This window comes from Bos mutus, chromosome 16, assembly GCF_027580195.1.
Source record: "Bos mutus isolate GX-2022 chromosome 16, NWIPB_WYAK_1.1, whole genome shotgun sequence".
Classification (NCBI taxonomy): domain Eukaryota; kingdom Metazoa; phylum Chordata; class Mammalia; order Artiodactyla; family Bovidae; genus Bos; species Bos mutus.
This window is the reverse complement of record NC_091632.1, coordinates 46,352,215-46,373,145: the sequence shown is the minus strand read 5'-3', so window position 1 is coordinate 46,373,145 and position 20,931 is coordinate 46,352,215. Positions and strand designations below refer to the sequence as shown.

Genomic DNA, 20,931 nt, shown 5'->3' with positions numbered 1-20,931 from the left:
TAGCCAAAATAACACTTTTATTTAATACAGTTATACTCCAAGGGTTATGCATGTAGAGTTCTATGTGATTAATATGCACTTGAAAGCATTACAAAGTAAGCATAATTTCATAGTTTGTGGGGTTTCTTAAATTCACTTTGTAACTTAATGTGCAGCCACATAAGTCAAAATTGAGGGATATTACTACCAGGAATTCATATCATATCACGTACCTTTTTAATGTAAACTAGTCACTACTCCAAACTTGCAACTTTCTCTTTAAAAAAAAAAATAAATTGTGTTACCTTGGCACAAAGAAAGAAGTGAGGAAATGAGACCATTAAGCATTTGAAATATGCTAATTTTAAAGTGCTTGCAATATGTTTTGCCTTGCTAGTACATTTTTTCCTTCCTAGTAACTTAAAAGATATAAAATACAAAGTCCCTGTACTTAGCTTACTAGTAGAGAAAATTGAACCCATGTAGTTCACTGCAGTTAATTATAGAGGTAGTTGTAGTAGTTTATGAGCATTCACACAGCCAGGAATTTTTCTTTCTGTTTTACTCACATTGGTTGCCTTATTTTATTTCTTACGGAGGTGCTCAAATGCTCTCACCTACCCTTTGAATTTTCAATTTAAAATGTCTCATACATGTTATTTCTTATATATATAAAAATATATATATCATATATATATGAGATAAGTATATCATATATATATGAGATAAATATATCATATATATATGAGATATATATATGGTTAAAGACTCTTTCCTTGAGTGAAAAGTCCTAGAAATTCATATCTTCATAGCCCTCCCCTTTCTCACACACACATATACTCACACTCACACTCATGCTCACACTCATATATATTCATGCTAATAATCAGTTCGTGTAGTTTTTCTTTTTTTAATGACTATTAAAATGAGAAATGCTATTGTTCTGCTTTACTGGGTATTCATTTTTGCTAAGACATAATAAGACATGATGACTAGATATTGCTACTGTATTTTCAGAGTTCTTAATTATCAACAACAGAATCTACTCTAGCTACTTTAAGCAGAAAAACATTAATTAAATGGGATATACTGCTCAAAGAACCTTTGGTGGGGAAAAATTCCAGAAATAGTCTGAGTTTCCAGGAATGGTTCTCCAAATTAAATTTCAGAACTGAGGTTGCCAGGGACCTGTTGCCCCGACCAGTGTGGAGGCCTCATAGTCAGGAAGCTACCCTGTATTATACAGCCTCTGGATCCAGAGCAATGCCACTTCTGCCATGATCCAGGCCAACAAAACCCGTGCCACAGTCTCTGCCTCTTTCCTATGTGACTCACTTCTGAATCAAAGTCTGGCATGAGCGCATCAGATGGGTTGACACTGTCTTATCTGGAGCCCCCGCTGTAATAGCAAGGTTGGGAAGGGAAGGAGAATTTTGAATTGAACTCAAATGTTACAAGGGAATTGGAGTGGGTATCGAGATAATCCATCCTCAGAATCCACTTCAGTTAATAGCTGTGATATATATATCCCTGATGCTTTTGTACCATTCAGTTACTTGGAAATTCTATGTGTGAGTGAGGCTTGCGGAATATGGATCTCCCTATAAGATGATCAAGTAGCAAGCTGGCTTTTTCCTTGAAATGTTAGAATGCAAAGCATTTTCTCTGAATCTTATTTAGCTTCCCAGAGAAGAACAGTCAATATCCTGCCTGACAGAGGCATAGGCATCCATCTGGTTGCTGGCATTCTGGGAGAAGGCAGGAAAGGGGACTGAGGGATAATATTTCAGTATAAAGATTTTCACTAAGTTCTCTTGTTTTTATCCCATATTTGCTGTCCCCTGGATCCAGAACTTCTTTTGTATTATTTTTTTCTGTAGGGAAAAGCCTCTGGTCTCCTGCTGGGGTTTAGGAATGGGCTGCCATTACTGGGAGGGAGGGGCCCCATGTCATCAGTTGTTCTGGATAGGGCTTTATCTGATCCTGTCCTCGTCAGCTCCATAACTGTATCCCCTCATGTTGGGTACCAGTGCCTCCAAGGGCAAGACAGGACCCAAATGGGTTGGCTTCTCCTTCTCTCCCTGTCTAGGTGTTAGGATGAGATAACTCCTTTCTGTGAAAGTGAAAGTCACTCAGTCCTGTCCAACTCTTTGTGACCCCATGGGCTATACAGTCCCTGAAATTCTCCAGGCCAGAATACTGGAGTGGGTAGCAGTTTCCTTCTCCAGGGGATCTTCCCAAACCAGGGATCAAACCTGGGTATCCCGCACTGCAGGCAGATTCTTCATTAGCTGAGCTACCAGGGAAGCCTGAAAGTTAATGAATACTCCTCTGTCTGCTTTCTCTCTTACAAAGCCTTTGGGAAATCTCTTGTCCACTGTTTTTTCCCCTTCTATTTTTTTGGTCCTTGTGGATTATTATTTTTTTATTCTTTTACTGGTATCATAGAAGGTTCAGAGAAGGGAGAGGCTGTATATGCATGCAATCAATCTGCTATGCTTAACCGTAAGTCCATGAAATTTATTCTTTAGAGCATTTATTATAATCTGTCTTTTACATTGTCAATCTGGTATGTACAAATACTCATGAATATTGCTTTAAATATAAGGATTAATTAAATATAAACATTTAATAATAAAATCATTAATGTTCTCACTTTCAAATTGTGAAAGTACTTTTTTAGTCAGGGGTAAAAGGAGTCAACATTTTAAGGGTACTAGATGTACTTGAAATTATAGAGCTATATATATATATATACACATATATATATACACACCAAGTGCAAAAAACAAATAAAAAAGTGGTATTGCCCAAGAATGCCATGAGAATGGAGGAGGGAGCCCTCCAGTGGGCTTTTATGGCCAGACAGGCTTCCTGGAGGAGGTGAAGACTTAATTGGACTCTAAAGAAAGAGAAGGAACTAGGAAAAGAGCAGAGTCCAATTGGGTAATGGCAAATATACTATATTTCCCATTACCCAATAGAGATATTCCAGTGTGTAGTCCCATTTAAGGATCTGAGTACATGCAGAGGGGCAGCCATGAAGCTGATACATATAAACTGTGGAGTATTGGGGGCCTCCAAGGAAGCTCATCAAAGGTATACATGGACAGTTTTTTCAGTGCCCAAGAGAAAAATCTAAAGAAGTAATATTTACTAGCAGCATGCTGGCTCACAAATTCTGTTTACTACTCAAAATTTAATTTAGATTAAAGAAGGATATTAAAGCCCAACTAAAAATATGGGTAGTTTATGAGTTTCATACTTTGTACATCTCTGTAGTTATAACTTTTTAATAGCAATAAACATCAGATTTTAGTTTTCAACAGCATGTGGAACTAGTAGTATGGTATTCTCAATATTTTATAGCCTTTTTCTTTGATATGTTGATTATTTTATAAGTCAGTCATCGTCTCTTGAGTCTTTAATATAAGCAGAACACCATGCCAGCCTAAGAGGGGACTCAGGCATATGTGCGTTCAGCACTTTGTAGAATGTCAATCATGCAACCAAAAATAAAAAGGAAACAGTTGCTTCTTTCAAGGGCTTGATGCTTTGATAGGAAGTCAGGACATAGTTGCAGAGTAGAAGAGGAGCAAGCTGCATAAAATGATTAACAAAAGTAATAATAAAGGTAATAATAGTAATAGATTTGCTCTTTCCCTTAGTTTACCTTGCAGTTGGAAAGGCAGAGCATGAACACACTTAGGTGGAACATTTGGACACTTAGACAATGAGACAAAAAGTACAAAGTCATGTCGTACAAACCAAGCACATGAGTTCTGTCGAGGGGTCAGATCTGGGTGTAAGGAATCCCAGCAATGGTAGAGGAGGCCTGAATGCTGTGCCTGGCCATACCAGGGGCTTTTGCTCTTTCAGGAGCACTGCATACTTGCATGAGTTTCTGGTGGACACATCAAAGTGCCCAATCAGGCAAGCCAGGCATGGCATGAGTGGTTTGAACTAGAAGGACTTGCTAGATTATATCCATGATTCTGAGAGATAAGTTTGCCCAGTTAGAAGTCACAGGGATCTGGATGGAACTACTTGGTGTAGGGGACTTAAAGGAGTGAGGTGACTCAAATTCTGGCTGGAAGTGAGAGGAGAGCCCTGGCACTGTGGGGACATCTGGAGAATAAGGCTGGCAGGTGGACCAGATTCTGAAAATAGGATCTAAAGAGCCAGGCCTGTGTTGTTGTTGTTGTTCAGTTGCTAAGTTGTTTCTGAATTTGTGACCCCCATGGACTGCAGCACACCAGGTCTCCTTGTCCCGTACCATCTCCCAAAGTTTCCCCAAGTTCATGTCCATTGAATTGGTGATGCTATCCAACCATCTCATCCTCTGTTGCCCTCTTTTCCTTCTGCCTTTAATCTTTTCCAGCATCAGGGTCTTTTCTAGTGAGTAGGCTGTTCGTATCAGGTGGGCAGAGTATTAGGGCTTCAGCATCAGTCCTTCCAAAGAGTATTCAGGGTTGATTTCCCTTAGGAGTGACTGGCTTGATCTTCTTGCTGTCCAAGGGACTCTCAAGTATCTTCTCCACAATTTGAAAGCATCAGTCCTTTGGTACTCAGTCTTCTTTATGGTCCAACTCTCACATCTGTACAGGACTACTGGAAAGACCATAGCTTTGACTATACGGACCTTTGTCCTTGGTCACTGCGACTACCTTTCTTAGCAGAAATGTCAGGGTGAGACAATGATTCTTAATGGGCAGGTTTTCTCATAGCCCCACTCCTATGAGAAAAGAGCTACACTTTTTAATCTACTTAATATAGTGGGCTTTGATGTCAGAATTTTTTAAAGAATATCCTTGACTTGAAAATAAGTCTACAAATAGGATGGGAAAGGAAAAGATAGAAAGATAGAGAAATGAGATCTATATACTTGAAGAAAAAGAAAAAATGTACATTGAGCCAGATAATCTTTTGCAGGAATTTTGAGGGAAGAGAACCAAGAGTGGCAAATAGGCAGCAGTATTTTTAGTGGAGGAAAGAGTTTAGATGAAGACAAGAGGGTATGACTGGATGTGTCCCATGTGGAAAGCGAAAATGCATTGACTTTCCTGAAAAGCAAGAGTACTGTGGTTGGTGCAGTGGGTGTGTTGAGATTGAATTTACTCTGAAGTCATCTTGGAAAATGAGATGAGGTGAGAGTAGGAAGCATGAAGAATACGTATGCTTTCATAACTCTTGTGTCAGTTACTCATGGGGACATCACATTTTTCTTGGCCCTGATCCCCACCCAGAAACCCAGGATAATGTCTCCAGTTTCCTTGTTTGCAAACATTCTGGCCACAGTGTACCAGGGATAAAAGAAAACTTTGTTGGGGAAAGAATATTGATCAACATTATTGTCTCTGGAGCAGCAAGCAAATTATAATAATTGAATGTTCCACAGTATCTCATGAGTTTTCAGGATTCTGAAAAAAAAACATTTAGAACCTCTGGATGAGGGATCTTTTCAACTTGTACTGATCTGTGGGCTACCACCCTGTTTTCGGACAAGGTTCTTGGTTGCCCCGTCATTCTGTCTCCTCCTTCAGCTGGCACCACAGTACCCCCTCTGTGGCCTTCACACATTGTCAGTGTAGTTGTGTCACAGGAATGTTCCATATGTTGCTAGCAGAATGGTGCAACACTGAGAAAGAACAAATAAATGTCAATTTTCAAGTAGGACAAGAGGCATTTAATAAATTAGGAGTATACAATATGAAAAATGTGTTATAGAGAATGCACATGATATAAAGTATGAGAAGAGGAACGGTCAGAACTAAGAATCTTTCCTCTAGTGAGACACAGCTATCCTCCGCAGCATGAAATATTCCGCTAGTCTATTGTGGAATCTTTTTCTAATCAGATTATTTATTAGCCTGAGAAATTGCCATGATTTTTTTTTCACATTTTTCTTTTATTTATGTTTTTTTATTTTTTTTTATTATTATTTTTTTACTTTACAATATTGTATTGATTTTGCCATACATCAACATGCATCCACCACGGGTATACACGTGTTCCCCATCCTGAACCCCCCTCCTACCTCCCTCCCCATACCATCCCTCTGGGTCATCCCAGTGCACCAGCCCCAATATATATATCCCCAATATATATATATACCAGCTTCCTATATCCTGCATCGAACCTGGACTGGCGATTCGTTTCGTATATGATATTATACATGTTTTAATGCCATTCTCCCAAATCATCCCCCTCCTCCTTCTCCCACAGAGTCCAAAAGACTGTTCTATACATCTGCGTCTCTTTTGCTATCTTGCATACAGGGTTGTCATTACCATCTTTCTAAATTCCATATATATGCGTTAGTATACTGTATTGGTGTTTTTCTTTCTGGCTTACTTCACTCTGTATAATAGGCTCCAGTTTCATCCACCTTATTAGAACTGATTCAAATGTATTCTTTTTAATGGCTGAGTAATACTCCATTGTGTATATGTACCATTCTTATCCATTCATCTGCTTTCTTATCCATTCATCTGCTGATGGACATCTAGGTTGCTTCCATGTCCTGGCTATTATAAACAGTGCTGCGATGTACATTGGGGTACACGTGTCTCTTTCAATTCTGGTTTCCTTGGTGTGTATGCCCAGCAGTGGGATTGCTGTGTCGTATGCCATGATGTTTTAAAATGTTAGAGCAATCCAGTGAAGAATTATAACAAAATTCACATATTTAAAAAATAGATTTAGAACCATTATTACCTATTTCAAAGATATACTTGGTGCCATTACTATCTTTTAAATATATTTTTCTCTAGTCTTTTATAATCTAGTCTCCTTTATGTTCTGTCATTTTTTTAAAACTTTGTATCAGTTTGTACCTCTAAGAGCAGCATAGCTGCTGAATTTTGTTTTTGTATTGTTTCGAAGTGTACTGGATTGTCACAGTATATTTATATGTTTAGGCCACAAGATTTTTTAGTAATCAAATCAAGTATATTGTTCTAGGTTAGTAAAACTTTACCTAATAAACTGTATGATATTAAGCAAAATGCTGTAAATTAATTCAAAATCAGTTTTTGAGAACTTAGAAATAAGTTTTCATATCACATCTTTTTGGATCATTTTTAACATAAGAGTATAGGTAGACATGGGGCTTCCCAGGTGGCTCAGTGGTAAAGAATCTGCCCACCAATGCAGGGGACACAGAAGACACAGGTTTGATCCCTGGGTTGGGAAGATCCCCTGGGGAAGGATATGGCAACCTGCCCTACTATTCTTACCTAGAAAATTCCTTGGCCAGAGGAGCTTGGCGGGCTCTAGTCCCTGGGGTCGCAAAGAGCTGGAGATGACTGAATGCGTGCACGCACACACGCACATAGGTAGACATAATGGTAAAAATAGTACGGGTACAACATAATAGTAAAATTCCATCATGTTGGTATTTTATTTGTAATGTATCATCAACAATCAAAATTTTGCTAACCAATATCCATATATGTAACAGTATAATAGCTGTTAAATGTAAATGAGTTATAACACAGTCCTTACCCTCAAGTAGCTTCCAATCTACTTGAAGAGGCAAGCTGAACATAAATAGGCAGTTTTATTCTATATGTGTGTGTGTGCTCAGTCGTTCAGTCCTGTTTGACTCTTTGTGACCGTGGACTGTAGCTCGCCAGTCTCCTCTGTCCATGGGATTCTCCAGTCAAGAATACTAGAGTGGGTTGCCATTCCCCTCTCCAGGGTTATTCTATATAGCCTATGACAAAAATTATAGAAAATTTGAAAACTATATAGAGGTCTATGACTTGCTATCATCAGAGTAGGCTTCATGGAGGGGGTAGCACTTCACATAAATTTCAAGATCATTAGTATTTGCCTTCTTGCAGAAAAGAGACATTCCTAGCAAGTAGAAGCAATACAAACACAGGCAGAGGTAAAAATAAACATGGTAGTCAGTCTAAATGTTATAAAGTTTTAATGATCAAAAGCAATGACAGTTAAGCATCTTATACAGGTTTTTTTCCATAGAATTTTAATTTGATTATCAAAATATATATAACTATCCAAATATTTTACTCAGCATTTGACTTTAATTATTAGACATTCTCAAATTAATTCAACAAATGTTTATAATTTACACTACATAAATTTCAGTGATCACTGTGCTAGGCATTGTAATATATAGAAAGGAGGAGGGATTCGCAGTCTTATCCTTGAAGATTTTGGTGCCTTATCATGCAGGAGACCCGGGTTTGATCCCCTAGAGAAGGAAATGACAGCCCATTCCAGTATTCTTGCCTGGAGGATCGCATGGACAGAGGGGTCTGGTGGGCTACAGTCCATGGGGTCGCAAGAGTTGGACACAACTTAGCAACTAAACCATCATTAGTGAGAAAGATGCACAAGTAAAATGATTCAGTGTAGTTATCAAACCAAGGCCACTTGAATATTCCCCAAGTTCTAAAACTCTGTATGTATGAGTCACCAAGTATATAAAGACTTTCCAATCCTTTGCACATTCAGGAGTTATTCCTCCATACACTGAACACTTTCCTCATACTCACTATAGCTTCTTCCAGCAACCAAGTTATATTGATGGTGCTCTGCAAGCTAGAGGTTATCAGTGGACACTTGCTGGCCCCACATCTGTCCCATATTGATCCTTTTGTTTCCTTTCAAGGTCAGTGAACATATACTGTGAGGCTATATCTTAATTCCCATCTCCCTCAGTATTGAGCCTCTGCTTGTGTCACTCATAGTTTAATTACTTCCACCTCAGACCACACTCTTACACACTAAAGCCTCCTTTCTTCGGCCTATTCTGTCAATATTTCTCCTCTTTCTTCTAACATTTGGCAAGTTATTGCAAGGAAAACACACACATACACACTCTCTCATATTCCCTCTCTCTTTGAAAAAAGAATCCCTGTCATCTTTGATGCCTTCCATACAAATAGTACTGGTTGTTGTTGTTCAGTTGCCCAGTCACGTCCGACTCTTTGCAACCCCATGGACTGCAGCATGCCCGGCCTCCCTGTCCCAGTCCATCTCCCAAAGTTGGCCCAAATTCATGTCCATTGCATCGGTGATGCCATCCAACCATCTCATTCTCTGATGCCCTCTTCTCCTGCCCTCAATCTTTCCCAACATCAGGGACTTTTCCAATGAGTTGACTGTTTGCATCAGATGACCGAAATACTGGAGCTTCAGCTTCAGCATCAGTCCTTCCAGTGAGTATTCAGGGTTGATTTCCCTTAAGATTGACTGATTTGATTTCCCGGCTGTCTAAGGGCTTTCAGGAGTCTTCTCCAGCACCACAGTTTGAAGGCATCAATTCTTCGGCCTCTGCCTTCTTTACAGTCCAGCTCTCACAACTGTATGTGACCACTGGGAAGACCATAGCCTTGATTATATGGACCTTTGTCAGCAGAGTAATGTCTCTGCTTTTCAACACACTGTCTTAGGTTTGTCATAGCTTTCCTGCTAAGAAGCGATCATCTGCTGATTTCATGGCTATAGTCATCATCTGCAGTGATCTTCAAGCCCAAGAAGAAGAAATCTGTCACTGCTTCCACCTTTTCCCCTTCTATTTGCCATGAAATAATGGGCCTGGATGCTATAATCTTAGTTTTTTTAATATTTAGTTTTAAGCTGGCTCTTTTGCTCTCCTCCTTCACCCTTATAAGAGGCTCTTTAGTTCGTCTTTGCTTTCTGCCATTAGAATGGTATCATCTGCATATCTGAGGTTGTTTCCCTGCCTGTCTTGATTCCAGCTTGTAACTCATCTAGTCTGGCATTTCTCATAATGTTCTCAGCATATACTCTAAACAAACAGGGTGACAGGAGACAGCTCTGTCATACATCTTTCTCAATCTTGAACCAGTAGTACTGATAACCATCTTATATTGAGAAAAGAAAAGGTATTATGTTTTAAAATGAAGAAAAGAATGGTGCTGAATGAGTGGCATCAGCTTTTGAAGCTTTTGAAACTTACACAGAAAATTTTTTTCTTGATCCACATTTAAAAACTCTTCCTCTAGAATTTTGCAAATGCTTCCTCCAAAATGTCTATTAAAGATAAAATGTTTAAAATACCAAATTCTATTCCTTGTTTATTTACCAAAAAAAGAAACATTCTCTACTTTTTTTGCTTTTCTTTGCAAGTGTAACCTACTTGAACAATAAAATTAACTGAACATTCTGAGTTCCAAATGAACAATCTTGACAGAAATTTTTAAATTAATGCATTTGCAAGATGAAGATGTCTCATATAAGATATACACACATACCTCATTTTATCTGACAACCTTGCGTTGTCAGATGGTGATTAGCATTTTTAAGCAATAAAGTACTTTTCAATTAAGGTAAGTAGATTGTTTTTTTTTTTTTAAACATAATGCTATTCCACACTTAATAGACTACCATTTAGTATAAACATAACTTTTATATGTACTGGGAAACCAAAAAAATATCATTTGACTTGCTTTATTATGATATTGGCTCTGTTGTGGAGGTCTGGAACTAAACCTGTAATATCTCCAAGGCGTACCTATAATTTAAAGTGAATAAAATAAACCATACCTGTTGTGTGAATTGAAAGGAGAGAGGGGATACTAATACAGACATAGAATTAAAACTCTGGAAAAACTCTTTGCACAGACGATAGAACTTGAACTGCACTCTAGATAGTACACTGGTATATAGGGAGTTGAAAGAGTATATCAAGCTGGGAAAGGACTGTTGGCAAATGTGTATTTGGTTGAAATGGAGACTTCCTACTAAAGAGTAAAGGAGATATTGACAAGTCAGGATCAGACCAATTTGTAGGTGTTTTTCAATTTCACATTAAGAAGTTTCATGGAACTTCTTCCATAAATAATGGAGAACTGTGAATGTTTTGAAGGTCTATAATGAATTTGAGAAACCTGTTGGCAGGTCAGGAAGCAACAGTTAGAACTGGACATGGAACAGCAGACTGGTTCCAATAGGAAAAGGAGTACATCAAGGCTGTATATTGTCATCCTGCTTATTTAACTTATATGCAGAGTATGTCATGAGAAATGCTGGGCTGGAAGAAGCACAAGCTGGAATCAAGATTGCTGGGAGAAATATCAATAACCTCAGATATGCAGATGACACCAGCCTCATGGCAGAAAGTAAAGAGGAACTAAAAAGCCTCTTGATAAGAGTGAAAGAGGAGAGTGAAATAGTTGGCTTAAAGCTCAACATTCAGAAAATGAAGGTCATGGCATCTGGTCCTATCACTTCATGGGAAATAGATGGGGAAACAGTGGAAACAGTGTCAGACTTTATTTTTGGGGGCTCCAAAATCACTGCAGATGGTAATTGCAGCCATGAAATTAAAAGACGCTTACTCCTTGGAAGGAAAGTTATGACCAACCTAGATAGCATATTCAAAAGCAGAGACATCACTTTGCCAACAAAGGTCCGTCTAGTCAAGGCTATGGTTTTTCCTGTGGTCATGTATGGATGTGAGAGTTGCACTGTGAAGAAGGCTGAGCACCGAAGAATCGATGCTTTTGAACTGTGGTGTTGGAGAAGACTCTTGAGAGTCCCTTGGACTGCAGAGAGATCCAACCAGTCCATTCTGAAGGAGATCAGCCCTCGGTGTTCTTTGGAAGGAATGATGCTAAAGCTGAAACTCCAGTACTTTGGCCACCTCATGCAAAGAGTTGATTCATTGGAAAAGACTCTGATGCTGGGAGGGTTTGGGGACAGGAAGAGAAGGGGATGACAGAGGGTGAGATGGCTGGATGGCATCACTGACTTAATGGACGTGAGTCTGAGTGAACTCCAGGAGTTGGTGATGGACAGGGAGGGCTGGCATGCTGCGATTCATGGGGTCGCAAAGAGTCGGACACGACTGAGCGACTGTACTGAACTGAATGAATTTGACAGAGTAGTTTAAGAAAATTGCCCTCTCTGGTGACGTTAGAGGAAGTACAAGACTAAAAGACTAGATAGGAGGCCATTTATAATTGCAGGCTTGTGAGATGCCAGGGACCTGAATTAATGTAGTGGGAATGTCAAACAATGGGAGCTATGACAAATGCTTCAAACACCGTGCAGTATAGTCTTGATGTAATAAAGAAGCCGATGGAAGACAATACGTCAGAAGTGATAGTGAGGTTCCAGACTGGGTGACTGGAAGAAGGATAAATATACCTGATGGCAGAAATGGGGAGGTCAGAAGAGGAAAACTGGATGGGTGAGAGGAAGGAATGTGATGATAGGTACATGGGCTCATCACTGTCAGTAGAAAGTTAACGTGAGCCGCATATGTCATTTAAAATTGTCCAACAGCTGCATTCAAAACAGTACAGATGAAATTATGTTTAATAATACTTTACCTCAATATATTCAAAGTATTGTCATTTTAACATATAATTGATATAGAAGTATTAATGATATAGTTTTCATTCTTTTTCTCATAATAAATCTTTGAAATCTGGTATGTATTTAACACTTAAGCACATCCCAATTTGACTAGCTACATTTCAAGAACATGGTAGTCACCTTAGCTGGAGGCTACCATATTTAACAGTGAATTATTAGAAAGTTTATAGAGTTAACAAAGAATATGTAACAAATGTCTCAATTAAGGTAGTTAAGATTCACTATATTTTAGAAATTATACTTGTTTACCCTTTCTCCTTCTCTGTTTCTTTTGTTTATTTCAACTATTTCATATTTAAGATGTTATTTTAGTACAACATCATACCTTCCCAGAAGGACTGAAAATTTTAGAGATATCCATGACATATAGCTTCATGGTTCTCGCATTTAATTCTCCATCTGACTAACAACTTTAAACAAATTAGTCTGAATCTTCTTTTTCTTCTTTTTTTGTCAGTCTGGAAAACTCTTGATTAGGAAATAATTTAGCAATATGTCCTCAAAAGTCTTAGATAAATGACATTTAGTTCTTTGGAAATGAAACTACGTTTTTTTATATTTCTCTGTCTGCACATATGTGTATTTCTCCATTGTTTAATATCTGATGAAAACTTGCTGGAGTTTTGGTCTCTACTATACGCTAAAGAATGTAGTACAAAAGAGAGCCTACTTCTATAGAAAACAGGCCAAGGACATTGTGTTCCATCTTTACAATGAAATGCAGATTTCCCATTAGAAGGCAAATCCATCATTTCAAAAGGTTAAATAGGATGTGCATTAAAAAAATCCAACTGCTTAAATTTAGGGCATTGAAAAGCATCCAGTACAAAAATGTTCCCTGGTTCTCAAGCGTTTTCATTTGATTATGTGTTGGGTAGCTTTTCCTTCAGGCTACAACCTTGACTCTTAGAATTGTGTCCTAAAATAGTCTAAAGTTAGGCCCAACTCTGATGCTTCATTTGCATAAATTATGCATTTTGTTATTTAGAATATCCTTGTATTTGCTATTGTTAATTTCTGTAAAAGAAATATTGGAATCTTCTTACAGTGCTTTGCTTTTTTATATTTATTCTTGCACTTCTCTCACTGCCATTCAATTTGTTTTTGGTCTGTTTTGTTATCTTCTTTGAAGACCTTGCCTTCTAGGACAGCCATTTTGTCCTTCAACCAGCTTCCTTTAGCTTCCTGTGTCACCTGTTCCTTTCTGCCTCACTATTCTAATGTGTTCTGCCCAAATTTCCCCCTGACTAATTTAGGAGTTAGTTAGTTAGTTCAGTCGCTCGGTCGTGTCCGACTCTTTGCGACCCCATGAATCACAGCACGCCAGCCCTCCCTGTCCATCACCAACTCCATCACCAACTCCCTGTCCATCACCAACTCCTGGAGTTCACCGAGACTCACATCCATCGAGTCAGTGATGCCATCCAGCCATCTCACCCTCTGTCATCCCCTTCTCCTCCTGCCCCCAATCCCTCCCAGCATCAGAGTCTTTTCCAATGAGTCAACTCTTCGCATGACGTGGCCAAAGTACTGGAGTTTCAGCTTTAGCATCATTCCTTCCAAAGAACACCGAGGACCGATCTCCTTTAGAATGGACTGGTTGGATCTCCTTGCAGTCCAAGGGACTCTCAAGAGTCTTATCCAACACCACAGTTCAAAAGCATCAATTCTTTGGCGCTCAGCTTTCTTCACAGTCCAACTCTCACATCCATACATGACCACTGGAAAAACCATAGCCTTGACTAGAAGGACCTTTGTTGGCAAAGTAATGTCTCTGCTTTTGAATATGCTATCTAGGTTGGTCATAACTTTCCTTCCAAGGGGTAAGCGTCTTTTAATTTCATGGCTGCAGTCACCATCTGCAGTGATTTTGGAGCCCCCAGAAATAAAGTCTGACACTGTTTCCACTGTTTGCCCATCTATTTCCGATGAAGTGATGGGACCAGATGCCATGATCTTCGTGTTCTGAGTGTTGAGCTTTAAGCCAACTTTTTCACTCTCCTCGTTCACTTTCATCAAGAGGTTTTTTTAGTTCCTCTTCACTTTCTGTCATAAGGCTGGTGTCATCTGCATATCTGAGGTTATTAATATTGCTCCCGGCAATCTTGATTCCAGCTTGTGCTTCTTCCAGCCCAGCGTTTCTCAAGAAGCAAAGGCAGTGATAGTTCTTGCAATAACATTTTCTGATGTCTGCAGACAGCATGGCCCCCGCAAGCTGGCTAGGGAACATAGAAGAATTCTGCCCCACACTACTGAGCATAGACAAATTCTCAAGGAAGAACTGTAGGAGCTGAAAGAACAATAAAGTTTATGTCAAACATATCTGTATGGTGCATGTATTTCTCATAAGCATTAATATTGTGTATTAAGTCATGGCTAAATCTCTATGCTCTTCTCCTCTGAAATCTAGGCCTGGCATTTCTCAGGACTGTCACCCGAGATATACAGAGGACTACTGTTTAACAAGGGCTGTGTTAAAATGCCCCAAATATTGACTAGGTTTCCTAAACTTGAATATTTGGCTGTCTCCTATTATACTGATTGTTAGATATTTATGCATGCGATAATATTGTCCCTGGGCCACTCCATAAAGGTAAATGTTCTAATAATTCTTTGGCATCCAATATGTTTAACCAAGATTGGTTTGGTTCCATTTGCAGACCTCCCCTCTCAAATGTCCATTTTCTTCCTAAAGAGTTGTTAATTTTAGAAGAGAATTTGTTCTAGTTAATATCAATTCACTTCTAATGGGTGTTTATTCTCCCCAAAGAGTTTGACAATTTAATGGCATCATTTTTTTTTCCTGGACCCACATTTTATTCTAGACTTGAATGAAAGAAGTATTTTCTGTGCTTTATCATAGTTTATAGGGAATATCTCATATTAGGGTCCTTGTGCTTCCAGTCTCCTGCCGGTTCTGGCTATCAAAACTGCTTAGGCTGCAAATAAAATATGAAATGAAATCCATCTGGCATTTCTCATTGAATTAGGACCAGAACATTTTTGCTAAATATTAACAGATGGCTAAATTTTTAATATCAAACTAACATTTTAAAACATCTAAGGGGACCCACATGAGGAAGAAAGGATAGAAGACCATATGTTTTTTCCATCCCTGAGCCCTTTCTTCCTCTGCACGTTCCCTCCCGTCATTCTTCTGACCCATATATTGAGAACCATTGGCATCTCCTGTCTCCAATGATTTTTCTTCCTTGGTGTGGCTTGGTGATGGTTTGATGGCTTAGTTGCAAAGTCGTGTCCAACTCTTTACAACCCCATGGACTGTAGCCCACCAGGCTCCTCTGTCCATGGGATTTCCCAGGGAAGAAAACTGGAGTGAGCTGCCATGTCCTCCTCCAGGGGATCTTCCTGACCTAGGGATCAAACCTGCATCTCCTGCTTGGAGGTTTCTTTACCACTTAGCCCCCTGGGAAGCCCTTGTTCCTTGGTAGCTGGTGTCAAAGTAGTGTATGATGGTATCAAAATATTGTAATCAAATGCTGACCAGCTCAGGTGATATGTGGCTGTGGACATGCTTCAAGATCTTTTATTAAAGCCAGTTCTCTCTTTCTCTCTATAGGAAAAAGAAAAGAAGTATATGCTTCCCTTGGACAACCTGAAAGTTCGGGATGTGGAAAAAAGCTTTATGTCTAGCAAGCATATCTTTGCACTCTTTAATACAGAACAAAGGTAAGAAAATGAAGCAGCTTATGTCTTCACATTTTTTTTCTTTGAATTTCTATGTGATCCAGAGACCATATTTGCAAGATTTCTTTTGGTCCTACCTTAAAATTTGTTAACTCTTGAGTTTTCCTTTCATTTGTTTTGTATTTTCAGCTTTTACCATAGGTTATGAATTCAAAAGATTTAAACTTAGAACAAGGAAGATCTTCAAGTATTAATTTCCTGCTCTTAAGCAGGCACCTGTGTCATTCTTAAACTATGTTTTGTTACTTTAAAGTCTTCCTTGTTCTGCATTTATTGTTCTGTACTTATAAATAAATTACTCAGATATAATTTTTAGTAGTGTCCAATGGATTAGTATCACTTAAGACCCAATCAGGTATTCTGACTAAATTCTTGCATCAGTAAATAAAATTATTCATTTAAGATGAATGCAAATATATTGTTCTTTACAGTTTTTCAAAGCACTGTCCACATTCATTGTCTGTTGTAGCAATTGTGAGGGAAACGATAGAGTACTATGATTACCATTTCATAAATAAGAATGTATCTCAGAGACTTTGGGATCACAAAATTATCCCTGAATTTGGGGCTAATTATTGTGGAGTGCCATGGTTATTCACTGAAACTAAGTAAACAAATGGAGAAGGAACAGAGAATTGGATAGAGAAACATAAAAAGACTACGACTAGGCAAAAATAATAAAGACCTTTTCCAAATGAAATTGTTATGGGAAAAAGCTAATTAATTTCTGTGAGTCAGTTATTAAGAAACTGAGTCATTAGGTGGCAGGATCTAATTTTAACCCATCTCTCCAGGCTTTTTATCTTGGTTTAGCAATGAATGGAGTTCCTTGATTAGGTTCAGTGACTGGCCCAGGGTCAATCACACAGTAAATCAAAATGGTGGGAGAGGGGGGCAGGGAGCCTTTTTTCTACATTCCCAGTCAGTTGCTCAGAGTGACTCATTGTACAAAAATACTTAGAAAAACCACAAGAGCAGAACGTTTAAAGAATCAAGGGAAAAGAAAATTAATATAACTCCCCTGCCAAATACTGAGAATGAGATTTTATTAAAGTATTTTAATTTAAATACTGATTTGTTATTAGTATTATTTGAGAGCAGCTGGTGAAAAGACACTGAAAATGATAAGAATAAAAAGATTTCCTGGAGAGACAAGTACTGTGTCCTCCACAGGGGCAAAGTTCAGTACTGTTTACATACCTTCCTCGGAGCAGTGGGGAGTCAGAAAGTCCTAAAGCAGTCTTCAGGGGTGTGCTCAGCCTTCCTGCTTGGATGCAGAGTGGGCAGTATAATTGCCACACAGGAGGTCAAGCTAAATTTGAATCTTTGATCAACCTAGAAAGTTAAGGTTATAAAACTGCTGAGTATAAAAAAAAAAAAAATCAGATAATGATAGAGCATCTTTTTAGACAAAATACAATTATGGATTTATTTTCTTCTATTTTATTGGAATATAATTGCTTTACAGTGTTACGTTAGTTTTTGCTGTATGGTGAGGTGAATCATCTATGTGTATATATATATCCGCTCCCTCTTAGAACTCTCTCCACTCCCATCCCCACCCCAATCCCACCCATCACAGAGCACAAAGCTGAGCTCCCTGTGCTTTATAAAAGTAGCTTCCCCCTAGCTATCTAATTACACGTGGTAGTGTATATACATCAATCCTAATCTCTCAATTTGTCCCACTCTCCCCTCCCCCACCCCCCACCCTGTGTCCACATGTCCATTCGCTACATCCATGTTTCTATCCCTGCCTTGGAAATAAGTTTATCTGTACCATTTTTCTAGATTCCACATGTATTCATGAAAATATGGTATTTGTGTTTCTGACTTATTTCACTTAGTATGACAGACTCTAGGTCCATCCACATCTCTATAAATGACACTTCTTTGTTTCTTTTAGTGGATGAGAAATACTCCGTTGTGTATATTTATATACACCACATCTTCTTTATCCATTCATCTGTCATTGGACATTTAGCTTGTTTCTATGTCCTGGCTATTGTAAATAGTGCTGCAGGGAGCATAGGGGTACATATGACCTTTTGAATTATAGTTTTCTCAGGGTATATACCCAGGAGTGGGATTGCTGGGTCATATGGTAGTTCTCTATTTAGTTGTTGAAGGAACCTCCATACTGTTCCCCACAGTGGCTATATCAATTTACATTCCCACCAGTAGTGCAAGAGGGTTCCCTTTTCTCCACATCCTTTCCAGCAAAGAGAGCAAAAGACATGAACATAAGAAATTTCCGGGCTTCTAAAAATCTAGGTATCCTGGAATTCTAGACTTGTCAGAAAGTATTAAGCTCTTCAACCACTTCACTTGACCTCTATCTGTGCAAGAATATACAGGCATTTTTGCCATTTATCTTTTCCTCTGAAATCTTGATAATTTTCAATTATTTTGGTATTGGCTAGGCCCTCTAGTAGTACAATATTAAGTACAATTGGGCATCTTTGTTTTGTTCGTGATTTGAAAGAAAATTATTTCACATTTTTATGGTTAAGTGCTTTCTGATAGTTACCCGTTATCAAGTAAAGAAGATTCCCTGAGTTCCTAGTTGCTGAAGTTTCTGTTTTAATCATGAATGGGTGTTTTTGTCATGGATGAGTGGTTTTTTTTTTTTTTTCCCCTCTATGACCTTCTTTTTAAATCTATTCATGTGGTGAAATATATTAATAGGCCTTCTTACTGTAAACCATCCTTGATCTCCTAGGATTAAACCTAATTAAATTACGATGTATTATTGTCTATTATGTGTCCCTGACTTAAGTTTGCCATTTTATTTAGCTTTTTGCATCTATGTTCATAAGTGAAATTGGCTCATAAATGTTCTTTTTTATGTTGTCCCTGCCTAGTTTTCATATCAAGGTTCTGTTAGCTTCATAACTAAAGTTATGAAGTAGAAAAAAGTTCTTATTGTTCTTTGGAACACTTTGTATAAGGTGGGGAGTGAATGTTAACTGAGTGGTAGAACTCACCTGTAAAATCATCTAGAACTTATGGACAGTTTTGATAAGTAGACTTTGGGCTAGTGATTTCATATATTTAATAAGTATAGATTTGTTCAGGTTTTCTGTTTTTTCTATGAGTTTAAACCAATTATATTTTTTCTAGGAAATTACCCATTCTGTTTTTTTAATATATTTTAATATTAGCATCAATGATTTCTTACTATTCTATTTTTACAAATCTCTGCTGTGTCTGAAATTTAATCCTTTTTTTATTTCTCATATTAAACCTTACCTGTTTTCACTTGGTCACTCTTTTCAGAGTTGTATCTTTTTCCAGAGAACCAACTTTTGATCCTCAGTTGTATATGTTTTATCTATTTCAGGAATTTCTGCTCTCTTCTTCATTTCCTAACTTGTATTTACTGTGTTTTCTTTGTAGCCCATTTTTTCTAACTTCTTTTTTAGATGTGTAGCTCAAAATTTTTATCTTATTTTTTCTTATGTATACATATAATTGTATAGATTTCCTTCTGTGTATTTTTAGCTGCTTACCACAAACTTTTAACATAATACCTTGGTTACCATTAAGTTCTGTTTCCTCTGATCTTCTGTTTCCATAATCTTCATTATCATTTTTTCTTTGAGTTGTTTAGAACTGTGTTTTATATTTTATAGTGCATGGAATTTTATTGTTTTTTTGTTGTTGATTTCTAACTTAATTGTATTGTGGTCAGAGCACATGATCTAGCACACATGGTAAATTTTCATAAATATTTCATATATGCTTGAGAAGAATGTATTGATTTAGGAGTACAGGGTTCCATGAGAGTTCTATGAATCATGTTTGTTAATAATACTATCCAGTCTATAGTAATTATAAAAATATAGTTACTATATTTTTAAGTCTTGATTGATAAAACTCAACAAGTATATACTAGGAAGCTGAATTATAATTTGTGTAAGAGAATGTTTTGCCTATATTGTCTTCTAGGAATTTTATGGTGTCCTAACAGATATTTAAGTCCTTAAGCCATTTTAAGCTTAATTTTTGTGTACAGTATAAGGGACTATTCTAACTTCATTGATGTACAAGTCATTGTCCAGCTTTCTCAACACCACCTGCTAAAGAGAATGTCTTTTCTCCATTCTTTTCTCTCATTCTTTTCTTCATTCTCATTCTGTATATTCTTGCCTCCTTTGCCAAAGATTAATTTACCATATGTGGTTGGTTTATTTCTGGGCTTTCTGTTTTTTTTCCATTGATCTCTATGTCTGTTCTTGTGCCGATGTCACACTTTTGATTACTGTAGCTTTGTGTATTGTCTGCAGCCTGGAAGAGTTATGCCTTGAGCTTTGTTCTTTTTCCTCAGGATTGCTTTGGCACTTCTAGATCTTTTGTAGTTCCATATAAACTTTAGGATTGTTTGTTTTAGTTCTATGAAAAATATCATGGGGAAGTTGATAGGGGTTGCAATAAATCTGTAGCTTGCTTTTTGTAGTATGGCCATTTAAACAATATTAGTTTTCTAATCCAAGAGTATAGGATATCTTTCCATTTTCTTGAATTATATTTGATTTCCTTTATCATTGTTTTGTAGTCTCAGCATATAACTCTCAGTTCAGTTCAGTTCAGTTCAGTCGCTCAGTCGTGTCCGACTCTTTGTGACCCCATGAATCGCAGCACGCCAGGCCTCCCTGTCCATTACCAACTCCCGGAGTTCACTCAAACTCACGCCCATCGAGTCATTGATGCCATCCAGCCATCTCATCCTCTGTCGTCCCCTTCTCCTCCTGCCCCCAATCCCTCCCAGCATCAGAGTCTTTTCCAATGAGTCAACTCTTTGCATGAGGTGGCCAAAGTACTGGAGTTTCAGCTTTAGCATCATTCCTTCCAAAGAATACCCAG

General features: G+C 38.0%; 1 protein-coding gene across 7 annotated transcripts in view; it reads left to right on the top strand.

Moving 5' to 3' along the window:
* DNM3 (dynamin 3) overlaps positions 1-20,931 on the top strand; it is a 645,907-nt gene that overhangs the window by 450,701 nt on the left and 174,275 nt on the right. For all 7 annotated transcript variants that reach the window (XM_070385287.1, XM_005902409.2, XM_005902410.2 and 4 more), the window contains one exon: positions 15,938-16,047. In XM_070385287.1, coding sequence (XP_070241388.1) covers positions 15,938-16,047 — 110 coding nt within the window. The remainder of the gene's footprint in view (positions 1-15,937; positions 16,048-20,931) is intronic.